The 21083-nt window shown below is 40.1% G+C and overlaps 2 protein-coding genes across 4 annotated transcripts in view; one reads left to right on the top strand and one right to left on the bottom strand.

Annotated features, from left to right (window-relative positions):
- Positions 1-21083, bottom strand: part of LOC137491081 (uncharacterized) — a 554517-nt gene that overhangs the window by 196767 nt on the left and 336667 nt on the right. The window lies entirely within an intron of this gene.
- The window catches only part of si:dkey-82i20.1, a 62283-nt gene that overhangs the window by 31314 nt on the left and 9886 nt on the right, over positions 1-21083 (top strand). For 2 of the 3 annotated variants that reach the window (XM_087245647.1, NM_001444389.1), the window contains 8 exons: positions 3842-3949; positions 6366-6473; positions 9277-9361; positions 10290-10485; positions 10570-12337; positions 16894-17067; positions 17181-17354; positions 17469-17642. In XM_087245647.1, coding sequence (XP_087101773.1) covers positions 3842-3949; positions 6366-6473; positions 9277-9361; positions 10290-10485; positions 10570-12337; positions 16894-17067; positions 17181-17354; positions 17469-17642 — 2787 coding nt within the window. Of the gene's footprint in view, positions 1-3841; positions 3950-6365; positions 6474-8937; positions 8963-9276; positions 9362-10289; positions 10486-10569; positions 12338-16893; positions 17068-17180; positions 17355-17468; positions 17643-21083 lie in introns of those variants that run through there. The other variant, XM_088649611.1, reaches the window with a different exon arrangement.

Genomic DNA, 21083 nt, shown 5'->3' with positions numbered 1-21083 from the left:
ATGTTATGTTCTTTTCAATGACATTTCTTGTCACATGTTCAAAAACAACAGCCAATAGTGCATATCTATAATTTATATAATGGGTATAATTTAACAATACTTTCACTATAACGTAAATTAGAAGTGTAATAGAAAAAATATATATTTTTGCGCCATTTTGAATTTTACTCGAATACAAATACAAATACAAATACAAATACTTTTCCCCCCTCAACAAATACAAATACCAGCTGCTCCGCACATCCCTAATATATATATATATATATATATATATATATATATATATATATATATATATATATATATATAGTATAAATATATAAAGACACAGATGTCAGACTGTTAACTCACTTTTATCATCATTTGCATGAAAGTGCAATTATTTACAGAGTAATAACAAGTATTTTAATATAACGTTTTTAAAACTAGGATGATAGTTCAATATGAATAGAACAGATCCAAGAACTGTCCATTCCAGTCAAAACAGTCGAAGTTTAGCGGGTCTCATGCTGTCATTAGCCAGAATATCTTGACAAACCACACATAAAGGTCGTGGTTCATTAGCTGGTCCTGTCCACGTAAATCCTAAACTCAAATACTGATCATCATATCGTCGTCTTTTGGGTTTAAGCCCTGAACTTAAAGGCTTTGAATCGGGGGGTCTCAGAAACCGATCCATTGTATTAGCAGGCATATACCTGTATTGGCGGGCTTGCCAAACAGAAGCGAATTCACAGCTATGGCCTTCTGGGTAAAAAAGGTTTTCTTATTTTAGACGTATTATTTTTTTAGCTTTGTTTAATTAAAATGTTTAAATATAATAAAAAATACATATAATAATTAAACTTAATAACTATATTTTTATTATATAATATTTTTTCCTGCGCCTCTCCTGACATGCTCTGGCGCCCCCCAGGGGAGGCGCGCCTCACACTTTGAAAACCCCTGAACTAGGGTAATTGTGGTTCCCCTTCGGTTGGGGAACTCCAATGCTATAGGTGGATTTGATCTAGAAAATCCACGTATGGGAGGATTAGGTTCAGAAGCCACTTGTCTTAAAGAGTATTGAACAAGCCAATGAAATCCAATAAATTGGCTGCGTAAGCTTGCGCAGGTGTGCTTCATTGCCAATTATCCCAGCATATAAGCACACCTGGAGCGAGCAAACGCCATCCTTTTCGCTTCAGGGACTTTCTGATCGAGTCGAGGGTTCCTCCTGCTGTGATCCAGCGATCCCGAGCGAACGAGAGCATTCTCCCTGTCCAGAGTGTGTACATGCAGCGGCAGACGGTTGAGCTGGGTTTCTCCCTTGCCTGGCGTTCTTTGGGTCCGGTCCTCCAGAGCGGTGCGTATAGTGAAAGTTGCAAATTTCACAAAGAGAGCAACACAGTCGTGCAGCACGTCCTTTTCAGGATGGCGCTCCGACCATGCGTTTCTGGATGCGGTGGTTTTCTGTCCTCGGATGATGGGCACGGGCACTGCGTTACATGTGCCAGCCATTTCATGTGCTTATTTGAGCAGAGGCAAGTAACACGCTTGCGGTGCCATTTTTCCCTAACACGGATGTGCACCTCCCTGTCTGTCAGTAAAGTTCCCTGTTAGGTATGCCCTGCAGATTCCTCCGTGGCCCCCAGCACTGACTCAGTGGAGGAGTCACTTGCTGGCCCACTAGGTTGTAGGTCTGTCCGCTGGTCAGCACGTGTTTTGGGTATAAGTGCCTGCTATGTGTTATCCCCACTAGGCGATCCCATATGCCTTTCCACCACGGTTCAGTCCCCCCTCTAGGGTGGACTCGTGCCTTCCCTATCCGCTAACCACCTTCTTATGCGCACTCCCCCTTCTTAGGGCTAGTCCATATGTAATTGCCATTTGTCTCCCCCATTGGGTGCGGATGGTCTCCGCAGCGTCCTCCCTACTGTGATTGCACGCTTCCCAACGTACTGTCGTATTTCCTAGAATTATCTAGACGCTAGCGACTCCAAAAAAAATATACCTATTCCGTAAAACTTCCTTTTGAAGTTAGGGCCAAGGGCACAGCACCCGCGAGACCTATATGAGTTGGGCCGAGAGAAAAGGAGATGGAAAAAAAAGGAGGAAAGACAGAGTAGACCGAGAAAGGGGAGAGAGAAAAAAAAATAAAAAATTGGGGTTTGGTTCTCCAGACACGCTGCCACTCGGTCCTCCACCAGCTGAGAGATGCGACGACGTGCTGGGAGCCCTGTGGAGGAATCTATCCACCCGTCCGTCTTCTGGCGTCCGGCGGCGGTTCTCCTGCCTGGCTGGGGGCATCTCTGGTCTCCTGCTCCGTTCCCGCTTAGGTGGATGGATGCAGGCTCTGGCATCATGGCGGATCGCGGCGACTCCCCCAGGTTCTGTGGGATGGCTCCCTTCAGCACTTTCCCCTCCGGTGGTGAGCCCCGCGTCCCCTGGTCCTCCCCATGCTGGGAGACGGCAGCAGGCAGATCCTTTCCTCGCCAGCCTCAGGGCGCCCCGGCACTCTTGGCAGACGGGGTTCTCCCCCACTCGGGTTAACTACCGAACACTCGCCCCCCTCTCAGCGGCGAGGGCAACTGGACAACATGTCCCTCCTTCTTCCGGCACCACTGTAATAAAGTTCACGGCCCTTTGACCGCCGGGAAGAAGTTATTAATAAAATATTTATTAATAACCGTGACAGCAGCTCCACACTGACACTGCGGTCTAAACCAAAACAAACTGAAAGCAAAAGTAAAATAATATGCCCGGGCCGGTCCTCTCTCTCGGCTTCCTCTGCCATCGTTCCTCCTTTTATTGTGCAGAGCTCCTTCCGTGGGATCCGAGGCAGGTGCGCACCACAGGTGTATTCACTTACGCGGTGGCCTCACTCCGTTCCCACGGCTCTCGGCCACACCCCCTCGCCACACTCTGGTTAACAGCAGCCAACGCACTTACCTGCAAACACTGCCAACCAGAGACCCAAAAAGAGGAAGTGACGCACAAGACCTGAAGTCAGATGTGTCGTGCCGTAAGGGTGAACTTCCCAGTTTATATAGCAGGGTGCCACCTGCTGATAGGTGGGTGAAACTTTCAGTCACCACACCCATCCTATCACACGTACATGATGTTTTCCTATCCACAAGAGTTAAAGTAAAAGTAAAGAATAAGGAGGCTCATCTCTCAACCTTGCGTTGCAGATGCTCTGTTTAACTGTGTTCTCGTTAATGATGCATTCAGTTTTTACACTGACAAAGTCGTCATGTAAATAGCAAATGCTCCATGGCGCAACGCAACTGATCCCTAAAGGGAATGGGAGATGAGACTCTGATTGGTTTATTCTCTAAACACACCTATAACTCATTAAGAGAATAAGCTCAACCCTGTTAGACCATGCACCACGACGCAAAGCAGATTTTCCTGTCCTTAAAATAGCAAAATTATATTCCGACACGCCATTGATGCGTTTGTGCCCTGCGCAAAGGACTCTCTCTCAAAGAAACACAGGTATTGACTCTGTTTTTACACCATTATTTCAACACTTTCTCTGAAGAACAAAGACCAACAGCAATGCAATTATTTTTGTTGCTATTGCCTGATCAAATGATGGACAAAGCTTCAGTTTACAGCTTCAGCAAATGTGTTTAGATCATTCTAGATTACAGACAGCTTCATCTGTGGTCATATTTACCAGAGCGTAATGTGTGTCATGTGTCAGGTTTAAAGTCCTGTTCAACATCAGAGTTAAAACTGACTGCAGAACAGTTTCAGCTTGTGCTTATGTAGGTGATTAAATGAAGGTCAACTAGAAATGTATTTAAATGTGCTCGTCCTGCAGTTTATTCCTCTGGTGTGTTTGTGTGTTCAGTGTGAGATCAGGATCATGTGTGTCCAGCTCTGTGTCTCTGAAGAGTAACGGGTCAATGGATCGTCCTCCACCAAACCTCAGTGAGGCAACACCATCATCTGCCCAAAGGTATTGTGTGTTTTACATTATTAATCTCACATGGACTGTTTGCAAATATTTCAGTATTCATCATAAGATTTTATTGTTCAGAAATAGGCATCTGTGTATACAATTTGTATCAAATGTTTAAATATTAAGTTCATATACATTATTTAGACATTGAATGATCATAAATATAGCAGATGCCTAAAAATGGATCATAAACAATAGCATAAATACAATGAAACAGGTATAACTGTACTGTAAGATTTTTCAGAAACCACTAGAACATTCTTATATATTTGCTGATTGATGTACTTGCATTATCTGAAATGCGGTTTTCCCCACAGTCCAAATACATGTGGTGAGTGTGAATACGTGTGTTTGGATGTTTCCCAGTGATGGGTTGCAGCTGGAAGGGCATTCGCTGCGTAAAACACATGCTGAATAAGTTGGTGGTTATTTCCTCTGTGGCGACCCTGGATTAATAAATGGAATAAGATGAAAAGAAAATGAATGAAGGAATAAAACATGATGGACATATCGGATTATATACATAGACTATGATTTTACTATAATTTCCAGCTTGTGCATCAATAAAGTCATGAGATTTAGTTATAACAGATCATGTGATGATGGAATGACATTTATGGACAAAGTCACAGAGTGTTCATTGTGTTTCCTCTTCTGAGGCGCAACTCATTTAATATAGAAGAAAAAAGGCCTACAGTGGCTTCACAAAACTGCATTTCTCTGGCTGATATGTAGCGCCAGGTCAGGAGAAAGTGACAATATTCTTCTCTTTGACTCTTTGGATGAAGACTCTGCTTTATTCGCAAATGTTGCTTATTCCAGTTTGTCATTTAAGTTATTTTTCCTCAGTAATGTACACACAGCACCCCATATTGACAGAAAAACACAGAATCGATTACTTTTATGTTATATGAAATATCACATGTTATGAGTGTGAGTGTATGGGTGTTTCCCAGTGATGGGTTGCAGCTGGAAGGGCATGCGCTCTGTAAAACATATGCTGTATAAGTTGAGGGTTCATTACACTGTGGCGACCCCTGATGAATAAAGGGACTAAGATGAAATGAATGAATGAATGAATGAATGAGATATCACATGGTGCTCAGTATTCAGACCCTTTGCTCAGTGTGTAGCAGAAGCCCCTTTATGATCTAATACAGCCAGGAGTCTTTTTTGGGAAAAATGCAACACCACATTCCACACCTGGATTTAGGGATACTCTGCCATTCCTTCTTGCAGATCCTCTGCAGTTCTGTCAGGTTGGATGGTAAATGTTGGTGGACAGCCATTTTAGGTGTCTCCAGAAATGCTCATTTGGGTTTAAGTCAGGGCTTAGGCTGGACCATTCAGGAACAGTCACAGTTGTTGTGAAGCCACTGCTTTGTTTTTTTTATCTGTGTGCTTAGGGTCATTGTGTTGTTGGAAGTTTGACCTTTGGCCCAGTCTGATGTCCTGAAGCACAGCCACAACCTTGCTTCACCCTTGGCATTGTATTGGACAGGTGATCTGGTGTCTGGTGTTCTCCACACATACCGATTAAAATTAAGGCCAAAATGTTCTATCTCTGCAGTGATGGTTGACTTTACAACTTTCTCCCATCTCCCGACTGCATCTCTGGAGCTCAGCCACAGTGATCTTTGGATTCTACTTTACCTCTCTCACCAAGGATTTTCTCCCCAACAGCTCAGTTTAGCCAGTTCAAGAAAATGTTCTGATCATCCCAAACATCTTCCATTTAAGGATTATGGAGGTCACTGTGCTCTGAGGAACCTTTAGTGCAGCAGTAATGTTTCTGTAACCTTGGTCAGATCTGTGCCTTGCCACAATTCAGTCTCTGAGCTCTTCAGGCAGTTCCTCTGACCTCATGATTCTCATTGGCTCTGAGATGCATTGTGAGCTGTAAGCTCTTTTATAGACAGGTGTGTGGCTTTAATCAAGTCCAATCAGTGTAATCAAACACAGCTGGACTCAACTGAAGGTGAAGAACCATCTCAAGGAGGATCAGAAGAAATGGACAGCAGCTGAGTTCACAGCAAAGAGTCTGAACCATGTGATATTTCAGCTTTTCTGTTTTAATAAATCTGCAAAAGCATCAACAGTTAAGTGTTGTTCTGTCAGTATGGGCTGCTGTGTGGACATTGATAAGGAAACAATGAACTTAAATGATTTTAGCAAATGGCTGCAATAGAACAAAGAGTGGGTCTGGATACTTTCCGTACGCACTGTAAGTCTAATCTGTTTAACACACCTGATCAGCCTGACCTTGAGCTAAGAGTTACTTTGTGCTGGTTTGGTGCTGGGTGAAATGTTTTTTTTTTTTCCAACAATTTTCTCTTTTGTCAGTTTTAATACACTTTTAAAAGAGACTGAAGTTTGTCTGCAGTTTATTCCTCTGGTGTGTTTGTGTGTTCAGTGTAAGATCAGGATCATGTGTGTCCAGCTCTGTGTCTCTCAAGAGTGACCGGTCAATAGATGGTCCTCCACCAAACCTCAGAGAGAAAACACCATTATCTGCCCGAAGGTATTTAGTAGTCTACATTATTGCTCACACATTGTTTCAGGCATAGTATTGTGAACCAACAGTTCAGTAAAGAGAGTAGGTGCGTTCGACATGAAGCTCAGCTGCAGCCGGTGATCAACGAGATTAGCCGAGCGCAGGCGGGGCGGAGTTGAAAACGGAGCCGTCAAGACGGACAGCTGGACACTTCGGGACTCAAAGTTGCTGCAGTCATAATGACCGATCACATGGGGCGTCATCATATTTTTTTTGTTATTTTTATTTATAACAACAAAACATTTACAAATAAAACAGAATACAGGCTCTTCAAACTGTAGTTCCTTTTTAAACAATAAGAGAGAATTATGAATAAAATATATAACAAATGCATGACAGAAATAAGAGGAAATGAGAGGTTAATATAAACTGAAAAACGAAGAGGTCTATTAAATACAAAGCAATAAGCATAAATTCTAGGAGTTAAACATCAATCTTTAGGCTTATACTTGTTTGAATCTGCTAAAAAAGGGTTTACATTTATGTACATTTATAGATATAAAAATTTCCCATGTAAAAAGCAAAACAAGGTGTTTTGATTAGGTCTTAATAAATGACATTATTTTGGATAATGAATGCATTTTCAAAAAAACATTTTAATCCAAAAAGATTGTGTTGAAAAGAACAAAAGGTAAAATAAGTGAGCTATGTAGAAGTTTCCCAGAAAGAGCAGGTAGCCTTTAAACTGCTAGACAGGAAATAAAATATATATTTATATTATAATAATAAAACCAATTTATAATTATTTAATAAATTAGTTCTTTACTTTAATTTGTTAAGAGAGCTTTAGTAGTTCTTTACTTTAATTTGTTAAGAGAGCTTTAGGGGGGCAGGATCAATGATGATGATTTTCTTATTTCAAGTCTGTAAGACTTATTTGAGTTCATATTTAGGTTATTCACTAAAATATACACTAAAATATATCATTTAAATCGTTCATGGAGATGAATGCTGTGAATAGTCTGTATAAAAAAGTTAAAAAAATAAACCTGTGCAAACAAGCTAACCTTTATAACCAGATTATTTAACAAAAGATGATACTGCAGTAAAATATTTGTAGTCTTTTAATAAGCATGATGTGTACAGGATAGAGAGGGTGTGAAAAGTGAATTGTTTGTTTTGAAACTTTTGAATCGGAATTTGTCCAATTATAAACCCGAAATACACGTGTTTGTTGTCATGTGGTGAACTTGGCCAATCGTGTAATATCGGTGTCGTCATCAAAGCTCCTGCAGTCGCTCTTCAGAAGCTGCATCGTCTGAGTTTGCCGTCTGATCTCGGAGCGCTGTCGCGGTACTTTGATGCCACATGTGACAGTCACGTGGCGTCGGCGCAGCATCAATCCGGACAAGATTTCTAACCAGAATGCACCGCTTTAAGACAGATTTCGATCGATCTGCGCAGCGCTGCATGAAGTCTGAAGGCATCGGTGTACCCTCTCTATCCTGTACACATCTTGCTTATTAAAAGACTACAAATATTTTACTGCAGTAATCATCTTTTGTTAAATAATCTGGTTATAAAGGTTAGCTTGTTTGCACAGGTTTATTTTTAACTTTTTTATACAGACTATTTACTGCATTCATGAACGATTTAAATGATATAATTTATTGTATATTTTAGTGAATAACCTAAATAAGTCTTACAGACTTGAAATAAGAAAATCATCATCATTGATCCTGCCACCCTAAAGCTATCTTAACAAATTAAAGTAAAGAACTATTTTATTAAATAATTATAAAATTGTTTTATTATTATAATATAAATATATATTTTATTTCCTGTCTAGCAGTTTAAAGGCTACCTGCTCTTTCTGGGAAACTTCTACATAGCTCACTTATTTTACCTTTTGTTCTTTTCAACACAATCTTTTTCATTTATTAAGTCATTTATTAAGACCTAATCAAAACACCTTGTTTTGCTTTTTACATTGGAAATTTTTATATCTATAAATGTACACATATGTAAACCCTTTTTTAGCATATTCAAACAAGAAGTATAAGCCTAAAGGTTGATGTTTAACTCCTAGAATTTATGCTTATTGCTTTGTATTTAATAGACCTGTTCGTTTTTATGTTTATATTAACCTCTCATTTCCTCTTATTTCTCTCATGCATTTGTTATATATTTTATTCATAATTCTCTCTTATTGTTTAAAAAGGAACTACAGTTTGTAGAGACTGTATTCAGTTTTAATTGTAAATGTTTTGTTGTTATAAATAAAAATAACAAAAAACTATGATGACGCCCCATGTGATCGGTCATCATGACTGCAGCAACTTTGAGTCCCGAAGTGTCCAGCTGTCCGTCTTGACGGCTCCGTTTTCAACTCCGCCCCGCCTGCGCTCGGCTAATCTCGTTGATCACCGGCTGCAGCTGAGCTTCATGTCGAACACACCTTATGACTTTGGTGACTCATTTACAGACACAGAGTGGCAGATTTAGTTTCTTATTCAGTGTCAGTATTAAAAATAGATGGTTCATGTCATCTTTTACTCACTGTCATGCCTTTTCAAATATTATTTCTGTGATTTGTGTTTTGAAGATGTTTATAACCCAACTGTTGTGTAAATATATCTAAATGAAGCATTGGAAAAAATTTAATCAAGACACCGTAGTGATCTGATCGGACCACTCCATCCACGGTCTCGACTGTCTCCTTATTATGAGCAGCACTATACAGAATATTCATTAATTTCAGTGTTTGTAAGATATATCTGTATCTGTTTGCCTCTAAATGTATAATTACAGTAGTTTTATCTGTTAACAGTGTTGAATATGAGTCAGCAGATTCAGGAGACGAGACTCACAGGAGACACAAGAGCTTCACAGACAATCTCCAGTGGATCTTCCAGGTGGGTAAAACTCATTTTGATTCATATTTAAATTGTAAATATAACACACAAAATGGTCACTGAAAAAGATCCTGCTTCTGCAACACATTTCTTTTTAACTGTCATTTTTCATGTAATTAAAGATTTTAGGAATTAAAAAGTAATTGTCAAATGAGGAATAATTGACTGCAGTTCATTGAATTATTCAAAAATAGTTCACACCTGTGATGCACGTCAAGTTGCCGTTACACATTTAATGTGTATTATTTTGTAATAATTCAACAGACCAGAGTGGATTATTCTGCAATTTTCAATAGATGTCTAAACAATGATAGCCAGACCAAAACAGGTAAATTTAAGCTGATAAACCTAAAAATTTAATAAACATCTAACTATAGTCCAGAACTAGACTAGTCATTAAATACACAGATTAGACAGATTCACACTGCTGCATATCTGATGACAAGTCTAGTTTTGGGCTGTTGTTAAACATCTATTAGACTTATTTTAAATCTAATCGTAATTATTGAAATATTATTGAAATGTTTGCTGGGATGCTGATGTTCCCACAGCTAAAGCCACCATGTTGTATTCCAGATATTTGTCAGGTTTTGTCCTCAGACTTCTCCTGTATGTAAAACTAGTTTCTTACAAATTTAAAGCTTTCTGTTGTGTTTTGATGTGATTTTTGACTGTGAAGTTACTGGAGTCATTCAGTGTAGAGATATGGAACTGTCATGTGCTCAAAACCTGCTAAATCTGCTTTAGCTGTGTGTTTATCTGAAAATAACAACACCTTACAAAGTTTATCAGCCAATCAGAATCAAGCGTTCAACAGACTCATATTATAATGTCTTTTTTTGTCTTTATTGAGTAGTTTGTTGATGTACAACTGTATGTTAATGAATGTTTTATTTAAATATTGATCTTCTCTTTTCTTCAATCATAGAATCTTGAGAGCAAAATGATCAGATTTCTGAAGAATCAATTGGAAAACTTTAAGAAAATCTTACAAGACACAAACAGACAAGAGTTTATAAAGAAGTTTAATGAGAACAGAAGCATTATCACAGAAGCAGCTCTTGATCTCACACTCTTCTTCCTGAGAGAGATGAAGCAAGATCAAGCTGCTGATACTCTCCAGGGTAAGACCTCTGTCAAGAATCTGTCAGACTGTCACTTACAAATAATTCAAGACTAAATCTCTCTGTTTCTTTGCTCCTGTTTAGATGGGCTGTTCTTCATTAATCAGCTTAAATGTAGCCTGAAGAAGAAATATCAAAGTGTGTTTGAAGGAATTGCTCAGCAAGGAGACTCCACACTTCTGAATAAGATCTACACAGATCTCTATATCACTCAGGGTGCGAGTGAACAGGTCAACACTGAACATGAGATCAGACAGATTGAAGCTGCTTCCAGACGTCATCAGTCTCTAGAGATACAGGTTGAATGCAAACATTTGTTTGAAGCAGCTGAACAAGATGAGCGGATCAGAACTGTCCTGACAAAAGGAGTTGCTGGCATCGGGAAATCAGTCTCTGTGCAAAAGTTTGTTCTGGATTGGGCTGAAGGGAAAGAAAATCAAGACATCAGCTTCATATTTCCTCTTCCATTCAGAGAGATGAACTTAAAGGAGAAAGAAAGACAAAGTTTAAAAGACCTCATAACTCAGTTTTTCCCAGAGACTAAAGGACTGAACCTTACAAGAAGCACACGATTCAAAGTCCTGTTCATCCTTGATGGATTGGATGAATGTCGTCTTCCTCTGAACTTTGCTGGTAATGAGACGTGTCGTGATGTATCTTCAGCAGTCTCTCTGGATGTTCTCCTGACGAACCTCATCAAGGGAAATCTGCTTCCTTCTGCTCTCATCTGGATCACCAGCAGACCAGCAGCTGCCAGTAAGATTCCTGCTGACTGTATCGACCGGCTGACAGAGATACGAGGATTCAATGATGCCCAAAAGGAGGAGTACTTCACAAAGAGACTCACAGATCAGAATCAGGCCAGAGAAATCATTGATCACATTAAACAGTCAAAGAGTCTCTTTATTATGTGCCACATCCCAGTCTTCTGCTGGATTTCAGCCACTGTTCTCCAGAACATACTGAAACTGAAACACAAGGCTCATGCTGAAACACTGCAGGAATCTCCCAAGACTCTGACACAGATGTACACACACTTTCTCCGCTTTCAGATCCAGCAGAGCAGAAGAAAGTTTGATGGAGAAAACACAGCAGATGTCTCCTGGGATCCAAACCTCATCCTTTCACTGGGGAAACTGGCCTTTCAGCAGCTGGAAAGAAACAATGTGATCTTCTATGAGAGCGATCTGAAAGACTGTGGCATTGACGTCTATAAGGCATCGGTGTACTCAGGCATGTGTACCCAGATCTTTAAGGAGGAGACGGGAATCATTCTTGGTACCATGTACTGCTTTCTTCACTTGAGCATTCAGGAATTCATTGCAGCCCTTTATCAACATCTGATTCTAGACAATGACAAGACACAAGCAGAAAAAAGCAGAGATGAGTCCATGATTGATTTCCTGAAGACTGCAGTGGACAAGGCTCTGGAAAGTGAGAATGGACATCTGGACCTTTACCTTCGCTTCCTTCTCGGTCTGTCACTCCAGTCCAATCGACAACTGTTACGAGGCCTGTTGACACAGCAGGATGACAGAGACCAGAGCAAAGTGGAAATAATTGCCTACATCAAGCAGAAACTTGAAGGGAATCTGTCTCCAGAGAGATCCATCAATCTGTTCTACTGTCTGAATGAACTGAATGACCAAACTCTGCTGAAAGAAATTCAGTCTCACCTCAGTAGTGGAAGTCTGTCATCTGCTCGCCTTTCACCTGCCCAGTGGTCTGCTCTGGTCTTTGTGTTGTTGACCTCAGCGGAGGAGCTGGAGGAGTTTGAGCTTCAGAAATTCCAGAGATCAGACGAGTGTCTCATCAGACTATCAGCAGTCATCAAATCCTCCAAAAGAGCTCTGTAAGTCAATGTCCTTTTTTTCTTCATCTAAGAAGTAGACATTTCCTGAATTTAAATAATACAGTTTATTATGTTAATGGTCATGAGATTTAGGTCATGACCGAAAGGACAAGATTTTGGAATCAAGCAGCCAAAATGAGTTTGCTTCGCAGGGTTGCAGGGTGCACCCTTATAGACAGGGTCTGGAGCTCTGCCATATGGGAGGAGCTCAGAGTAGAGCCACTGCTCCTCCACATCGACAATTCAATTCATCTTTATTTCTATAGCACTTTAACAATGTAGATTGCATCAAAGCAGCTTCACATAGAAGATCATAGTAAACAGTGTCAGTTCAGTTTTGTGTTGATGTTCAGTTTAGTTCAGTTCAGTGTGGTTTACTTTTCACTGCTGAGAGTTCAAACACTGAACAGCAGAAGTCAGCTGAGTTGGCTCGGGCATCTGTCCCACCGGGAGGAAGCCTCGGCGAAGACCCAGGACATGCTGGAGGGACTATGTCTCTCGGCTGGCCTGGGAACGCCTCAGGATCCACCCGGAGGAGCTGGTGCAAGTGTTTGGGGAGAGGGAAGTCTGGGGTTTTCTCCTAAGACTGCTGCCCCTGCGACTCGGCTATGGGTAAGCGGATGAAAATAAGAAATGACATGACATCATGTTATTGAACATGAACAATATTGATATCAACTAAACTGCAAAATACATTAATAATTGTTCATTATGTAATGTTTTAGTGTTTTTTTAAATAACATTCAGATTCATGTTTTGGCAGTGGTTGTGTAAGTGATAGTTTACCCAAAAAGTGAATTTACTAGTTCTTACTCACTTTGTTTTCTTTGTTTTCTCCTGTTGAACATAAAAGAAGATAATTTGATAAAAGCTGAAACCTGTAACCATTGACTTACACACCAGTTGTTTTTCCTACCATGTAGGTCAATAGCTAATGGTGTTTAGCTGTCATAAAAAGATATGGAGATGATTGGGAGGCCATGATCGTAAGGGCCGATTGAGGGACTTTCGCCAGGACACCGGGGCTACACCCCTGCTCTTTATGAGAAGTGCCATGGGATTTTTAAAGACCACACAGAGTCAGGACTACGGTTTAATGTCTCATCCGAAAGACGGCGCCCACTGACAGTTTAGTGTCACCTTCACTTTCACTAGGACATTAGGACTCATGCAGACCACAGGATGTGCGCCCCCTGCTGGCCTCACTGACACCACTTCTAACAGCAACCTCGTTTTCCCATGTGGTCTCACAGCCAGGCACTGGCCAGGCTCAGCCTTGCTTAGCTTCAGGGAGTAACCTGTCTTGGGCTGCAGGGTGATATGGCTGTTATCGTCTAAATTGCACACAAGTCAGTTATAAAATGATACAGCACCTTTAAAGTCCTTTCTGGACTGGAGTGGAATGATCACACTGATGTTTTCTCCATTCTGTCTATTTTGACTCATATCTATGCTGATAATTATAAGGTAACAATGACTCAGACACACACTCATACACTATGGTCAGTTTTGTTCACCCAATTCACCTATACCATATGTCTTCACACTGTGGGGGAAACTGGAGCTGGGACTCAAACCAGCGACCTTCTTGTTGTTAGGCGAAAGTGCTTACCAATGAACCGCCATGCAACCCTCTTCTTTATTATATCTTCCTCTAATCATGCAGGCAGGCAAAACAAATGCAAGAGCTGGATCTAGGTGCAGTTCTAATGTTAAATAGAATCCATACACAAAGAAAACGCCAGAGCTGAAGAGCAGAAAACACAAGCAAGAGAAACACACACACATACAGCAAACTATGATCAACATATAATGACTGAAACAGAGGAGCTTAATCACACAGAGACTAGTGAGTTAACATGGGGGTGAAGAGTAACTGGGCAAGTAACTTGGGGAAAACTGGGGTGACCACAGAGAACACAAGGATAACACAACATTACAAGGACAAGACTAGCAGGACCATGACACAGCTCCCTTCTGGGAAAAGATTCCAGATGATCCTCAGAGGAAAACACAAAACAAGAGTGAGTTCAGCAGCTGGAGGTGTTACAGTGGACAAGGGTGATGGGGGAGAGGCAGGTTAATGAAACCATGACAGAGTACAGGACAGATGGTGAGGGGGAAACTGACAGGCAGGTGGACCGAGAGGAGGATAAAGCCAAGGCAGGGACTAATGGATGGTAAACCAGGGCAGATCCTGTGGATCAGGGCTTTTATCTCAAAGGTTTTAGAGAGGATTGTGTCTGTACAGCTGAATGATTTCATGTTTAATAATGTTGTTGATGAATTTCAGTCAGTTTAGAGCTGGTCATATCACAGAGTCCGCTCTATTGTGGGTTTCAAATTATGTCTTGCTGGAGCTTAGTTCAGGTAGCCCTGTTCTTCTTTTATTATTGGATCTCACTGCTGCTTTTGATACAGTGGATCATGACATCCTCATTAATCATATTAGAGAACACACTAATATCCAGGGTTTAGCCTTGGACTGGTTCTCTTCATATCTGAAGTAAAGAACTACTGTACATCAGTCAGTTTGGGCAACTCTTGTTCTTCTGTCATTCAGTTAATGTGTGGGGTACTGCAGGGCTCGATATTGGGTCCAGTTTTGTTTTCCCTTTACTTATTTCCATTGAGAATTTTTTTGAAAAGCATGGCATAAATTACCATCTATATGCTGATGACTCTCAAATCTACTTCTCCAAAATATCTGAGGATCAATCCTCCCTTCAGACTTTGTTAAATTGTTTGGCTGATATGAGAGATTGAAGAACTCAGCTTCCAGGCTTTTAACAGGCACAGAAAAGGCACATTACACCTGTACTGGTTTCTCTACACTGGCTGCCAATACAGTTTAGAATTCAGTACAAAGTACTGCTGTATGTTTGTAAATCCCTCCATGGCCCCTGAGTATATTTCTGAGCTGATTAATATACACCAACCCGTGAGATCTCTTCACACTAAGGGTCAACTCTATTTGCAAGTTCACGATTGATATGTGGAGGTGATCGAGCTTTTTCAGTAGCAGCTTCAAGACTCTGGCCCGATCTTTCACTCTCCTTAAGAACTTCTCCAACTCTTGAGTGTTTTCAGAGATCACTGAAATACTTATTTTCTTCAGCTTTTACTCGTGTGTTGTGAGTTGATGTATTTGGTTTCTTGTATGTTTGCTTGTATTCTGTGTTTTACGTACAGCACTTTGGTAGCCATTGTGGTTGGTTGAAAGTGCTCTAGAAATAAATTGAGTTGAGTTGATTAGGATAAACAGCAGGAGCACAGAGCTATAGTGGAGCTGGTGAAACCCTCCATGATGATGATGCAAGCCCACCTTTCTGGAGGTTTCAAACACCTCTAGACTGCCTGGATGTCCTTAAAGGGGGGTCTAGAGTGTATTTTTAAGGCTTGGTTGTGTTGATAGAATGCAATGCGATGTGTGCTCATGCTTCACTTGTAGAAAATCAGCTCATTTTTCATATATCTGACTTTGACTATATACAGCTACTCCGCTAACATAAAGACAAATGTCATATGTCCTAGTTCCTCTGAAAGGCCCGTCCTCAAGAGGCTTTGATTGGTCAGCTAATGTATTGTGCTGTGATTTGCAGATCGGCTTCACGTCACCAGGAAAAGTGTCACGGCTCTACAAGCACGCACTTTTGCGCTGTGTAAATCCTATCAGTCAGAGTAGCTGTTAGTCGTATCAGTGTGAGCCTGAATCAGACAGAAAATGACATAGAGGACACAGCTGAAGCTCACGCCTGCTCTCTAAAATATCATCTGACAAGTGTCTGTTACATATATTCAGAATAAGCGTGTGTGAGTCATATGAAACATTCTCATATCTTTAGAGTGTTAGTTATCTGAGATGTGGAATGCAGGGAAAGTGTCCGCATAGAGAGACACTGCATTTTTTGCACTGAATTTGCACTGAATTTTTAGCTAAATTGTTAGCAGTGCCAAACAGCATTTCCCGTTGTTGACATCCTTGTTTATGTCCTCGCTGAAACATACTGTTAGCGCTAGAAACTGTGTCTGATGAACTGGAGAAGATTGAGACTGCTGTACTAGAGACAACTGAAATGGTGGACATGGCTGGATAAGGCTGAGGAGCTGCAAGCAAGATTACAGGGCAGACAGTCCTAATCACTGACATGGAGGAATCTTTAGAAACAAAAACTGCAAACAACAATGAATATATTTATATATCTTCTATATTTCTGTCACATATGCATCTGTTTCATTTTATTCTGAAAAGTGCTTTGAGATGCAACTTTAAAGATGCTACAGAAGATTATTGTCATTAGTTTGTTTGTTAAATAATAATAAATAAAACAATTAAAGCACATTCCTGTTTTGCAGTGTTAGGTGTTTAATAAAGAGTTGGGCTATTGGAACATCTGAAGGAAGCCATTTGTATAGACTTAAATGCTATTTAAAGCTAAAATCAGCAGATGTGCTCACTAACTAGTGAAATTAAACCAGTCACTACAGTCAGATGTGCTTCAGACTATTAAACACACCAGATTAACACAAACATATTGTGTTTGTCCTCTACACAGGCTACAGTTCTGTAATCTCACTGTTGAGTGCTGTGAGAGTTTGTCTTCAGCTCTACAATCCTCAAACTGTGTGCTGAGAGAGCTGGACTTGAGTAACAATGACCTGCAGGATTCAGGAGTGAAGAAGCTCTCTGATGGACTGAAGAGTCAACACTGTAAACTGGAGACACTGAGGTCTGAGTTTAAGCATCTGATTGATTGATTGATCGATTGATTTTTTTTTTTTTTTGTTACATCAGACAGATCACATTAACAGTGTGTTTTTAATAATGTGTGCTCTTTCTTAGATTTATGACATGTAAACTCACTGCCGATTCTTGTGAGAGTTTGTCTTCAGCTCTACAATCCTCAAACTGTGTGCTGAGAGAGCTGGACCTGAGTATCAATGATCTGCCGGATTCAGGGGTGAAGAAGCTCTCTGATGGACTGAAGAGTCAACACTGTAAACTGGAGACACTGAGGTCTGAGTTTAAACACCTGATTGATTGATTGATTGATTGATTGATTTTTTGTTTTGTTACATCAGACAGATCACATTAACAGTGTGGTTTTTAATAATCTGTGCTCTTTCTCAGATTGGCCATGTGTAATCTCGCTGTTAAGTCCTGTGAGAGTTTGTCTTCAGCTCTACAATCCTCAAACTGTGTGCTGAGAGAGCTGGACCTGAGTATCAATGACCTGCAGGATTCAGGAGTGAAGCTTCTCTCTGATGGACTGAAGAGTCAACACTGTAAACTGGACACACTGAGGTAAATGATTCTCCACTCTACAATAACTACAGTCAGACAGTTTCATATTAGAGCTCTTCATGCTTGAACATGTTAACCCTGGGTGATACTAAACCCCAGATAACAGGAATTATGGTTTATCAGTAATTGTGTTTCACACTGTTCATACTATACCTGTAGTTAACCCTCAGGGGTTAGAGGTGATTTTGGGGTCCCTGAGATGTTTAGACATGCCCTGACATCTGTGCTTATTTCAGCTACTTATTACACAGAACTGGCCAACATGTATTTCATTTGTGTTCAGCACAAACTGAGCTACAATAATATGTGAGAAATATTGATGTACATGCTTGTGTTTTAGAAATAAATATTATGTGTGGTGTTGTGGAAAGTTGCGCTGGATCTTGACAAACATCTTCTAAGTTTCAAAAAAGAGGCTGAGGTCTTCAAAGTTGTCAAGTTGAAGCAGTTTATTGTTACAGCAGAGTTGGTCGATCGATCTCTCTCCTACAAATGTTCCAAAACCCACAGTTTATATACAGGTTTTTCCTATAGTCATCATGAAACAGTGGTGAAGCATGAGCATCACGTTATTTCCAGACTCCAATAGGATTCTAGCCTTTATATTGATGGCTGTATGTTTTTCTGTTTTTGCACATCTTAAAGGTCATATTTAAACACTTTTTAAATTATTTTCCCTATGCATGCTATTGCCGTGCAGGTTGAGCAAAGTTGTTTTTAAGTTGTTTTTGTCATGGTCAATACATCAATACATGTTGCACATGCTGTCTGAATGGTCTTACTTCACCGCTGTTTACTTCTGCGTGTTTTGCTCTGCATCACTTGAATGTATTTCTATATGTTTTAACAGTGTATTTTAATAGTTGCAGATTATACAGTGATTATATAGTGATTACATAATAAAAGTTCCTCTATAATTCTCCAATAGTGGTTAGTAGGTTTTGGAGAAAAAAAGCAGATATAAGAACCAAAAACCAAACTAAGGGTGCTTTAACATCTGTAGTTCGCTTCATTTAGTCCGGATCAAGGGTAATAAATGATACATTGTTGTATTTTCTGCCGTCTTTGGGTCGTTTTCACTCCACACTGCTGGCTTTGGTCCGAACCAGTTGAAACAAACCAAAATGCAGTCATCTGACAAAATCCACATCTCTCATTGGCCAGATGTTGTTGAACATATTTCCTAAACTGCTTATTGATTGGTTTGAATTTATGTGAGGGAAAATTCCAATGAACTCCCGCAGGTAAACAAAACCGGCAGAACACAAAATGTGTTTTTTACTCTGGAGGGACAACTGCGCTGGCTGATTGTATGCCTGCTTTCGATAAACTATACATTTCTAGAATGAAGCGCGGCTGTGGCTGGAAAACAGTGTTTTAATGCATCTGTCTTCACTTCAGGAGGAGGCGTGAATTAATTTAGCTAAACTGCGACATGGACATCTTGCGGAAATATTACCAACGATCCATCAGGTAATGTTTTCCCCTCTCTCTCACTCTCTGTTGGTAAAGCGCTGTCAACAAATATTTTTCCTATATATCCCATAATGCACAGCGCATTGGCCTACAGCAGCTGGATTAGTCCAAAAGTCGCAATAATTTTTTAGGCTGGACCTGTTTTAGTACGGATCATATTCTCACTACAAACAAACAGCTCCAGGGTTCGTTTGAAAGCGTACCGAGACCACCTTTTCAAGCAAGTCTCGGTACGCTAATTTGGTCCACTTTTGGTGCGCACTCGAGTACGATTGCTGCATTCTCACCAGAGATGTATAGTAACGAAGTAGAACTACTTCACTACTGTACTTAAGTACTAAAAGGCAGTATCTGTACTTTACTGGAGTATTATTTTTTTCTCCTACTTCCACTTTTACTTAAGTACATATTTTACATGAGTTTAATACTTTTACTCCGATAGATTTTTTATGTGCTGCATCGTTACTCGTTACTAGGGGTGTCAAAATGATTGATATCAGTTCAGTAATAGGTCATACCTGGTTATTACGTGATGACGTCATTTATCTCCTATGAGCGATGTCGCAATACTATGGAGGAGGACGGAGGCGCGAGGGCGAGGCGGCACAGCACTCCAGCCGCTAGTTTACTGTTAGGGAGAAATGTTGTAAAACTTCACCTCTGCCTATCTCTCGCTCTCTCACTTTGGACATTTGACTCGCTGGCCAGTTTGTAAGGTAACGTTCTTAGCTGTTAAAGCTGTGGATCCAGACATGAGCGTGCCAAGTTTTCTCCACTGTGTCTATTACCTGTGATAATCGCGTATTCTTCCCGCCATGGGTGAACAGCGCTTATATTTCTAAAGCCCTTTCTGTTGAGGACAATAACCAATCATAGCTGTGTAAGACCCGGCTGTCAGCGCTCAAAAAGCAGGCGGGATAATATTGACATGAGTTTATTAGCTGTAAATGCTCGTGCTGTCTTCTGTGCATGAGTTTTGTTTGATACATCCAGGAAGAGTGTTTTCTTTGAGCAGGTCAAATTAAGGGCACAGTTCGTATATCTGACTGCTGTATTAAAGGACAAAATTTTATTACAAAAACCCTTTAACTGTCACACCAAGACAAAAGCAATAGAATGTTTTTGATTGCATTTCTTAACTCCTAATGTCGCTAGTTAACACAATCAGTGCATTTTTATTCAACACATCACATTATTTCTAAAATATCAGCCTCTACCAAATGGTTGAGATGTTGGTTTATGGTAAAAGTACCAGAATTAATAAATATACTACAGAAAATATGAACTGTAAGACCAATTTCATTAAAAACATAATAAAAATAAATAAAAATTATTACTAAATCATAGCCATAAGCCATAAAATATTTCAGATTTTCATTTAAAACAGTAATATACACATTTTCCTGTTTTTTTACAATAAAATCAAAATCAAGTGAATTTGTGAAGCAGGATTTAGTTTGCTTGTTTAGTTTAAAGCTTTTTATTTTAAAGCAATCAAACTTCAAAACTCCCAAAGTGTGAGTGTGTCTTTGTGTGTGTGTGTGAGTGAGAGTGAATAATGTGTAAGAGAAAACAACAGTGTGATTGTACCTGTGTGTGCGTCTGTGTGTGTGTGTGTGTGTGTGTGTGTGTGCGTGTGTGTGTGTGTAAGAGAGAGTGTAAAAACAATTGCAACCTATGTAATGTCCCCACAATTCACAAAAATGTGTGTGTGAGAGAGAGATAGAGAGAGAACTGTGTGTGTGAGAGTGTATGAATGTGTGAGAGTGGGGAGAGAGTGTACATTTAGGTGTGTGTGTGTGTGAGAGAGAGAATGTATGTGAGTGAACATGCTGAATTATCTCATCAGTGAAGGAATTTTCTGGTTAAAGGGCCTGACGATGTGAGCTCTTGTACCATAGAAACTATTTACTGAGAAAAACAGTATCATAAGCCATGTTTCTTTTCGTTCTGCTTAATCAAGTA

Source organism: Danio rerio, chromosome 4 (assembly GCF_052040795.2).
Source record: "Danio rerio strain M-AB ecotype USA chromosome 4, GRCz13ab, whole genome shotgun sequence".
NCBI classification, from domain to species: domain Eukaryota; kingdom Metazoa; phylum Chordata; class Actinopteri; order Cypriniformes; family Danionidae; genus Danio; species Danio rerio.
This window is presented reverse-complemented; position numbering and strand designations above follow the sequence as displayed.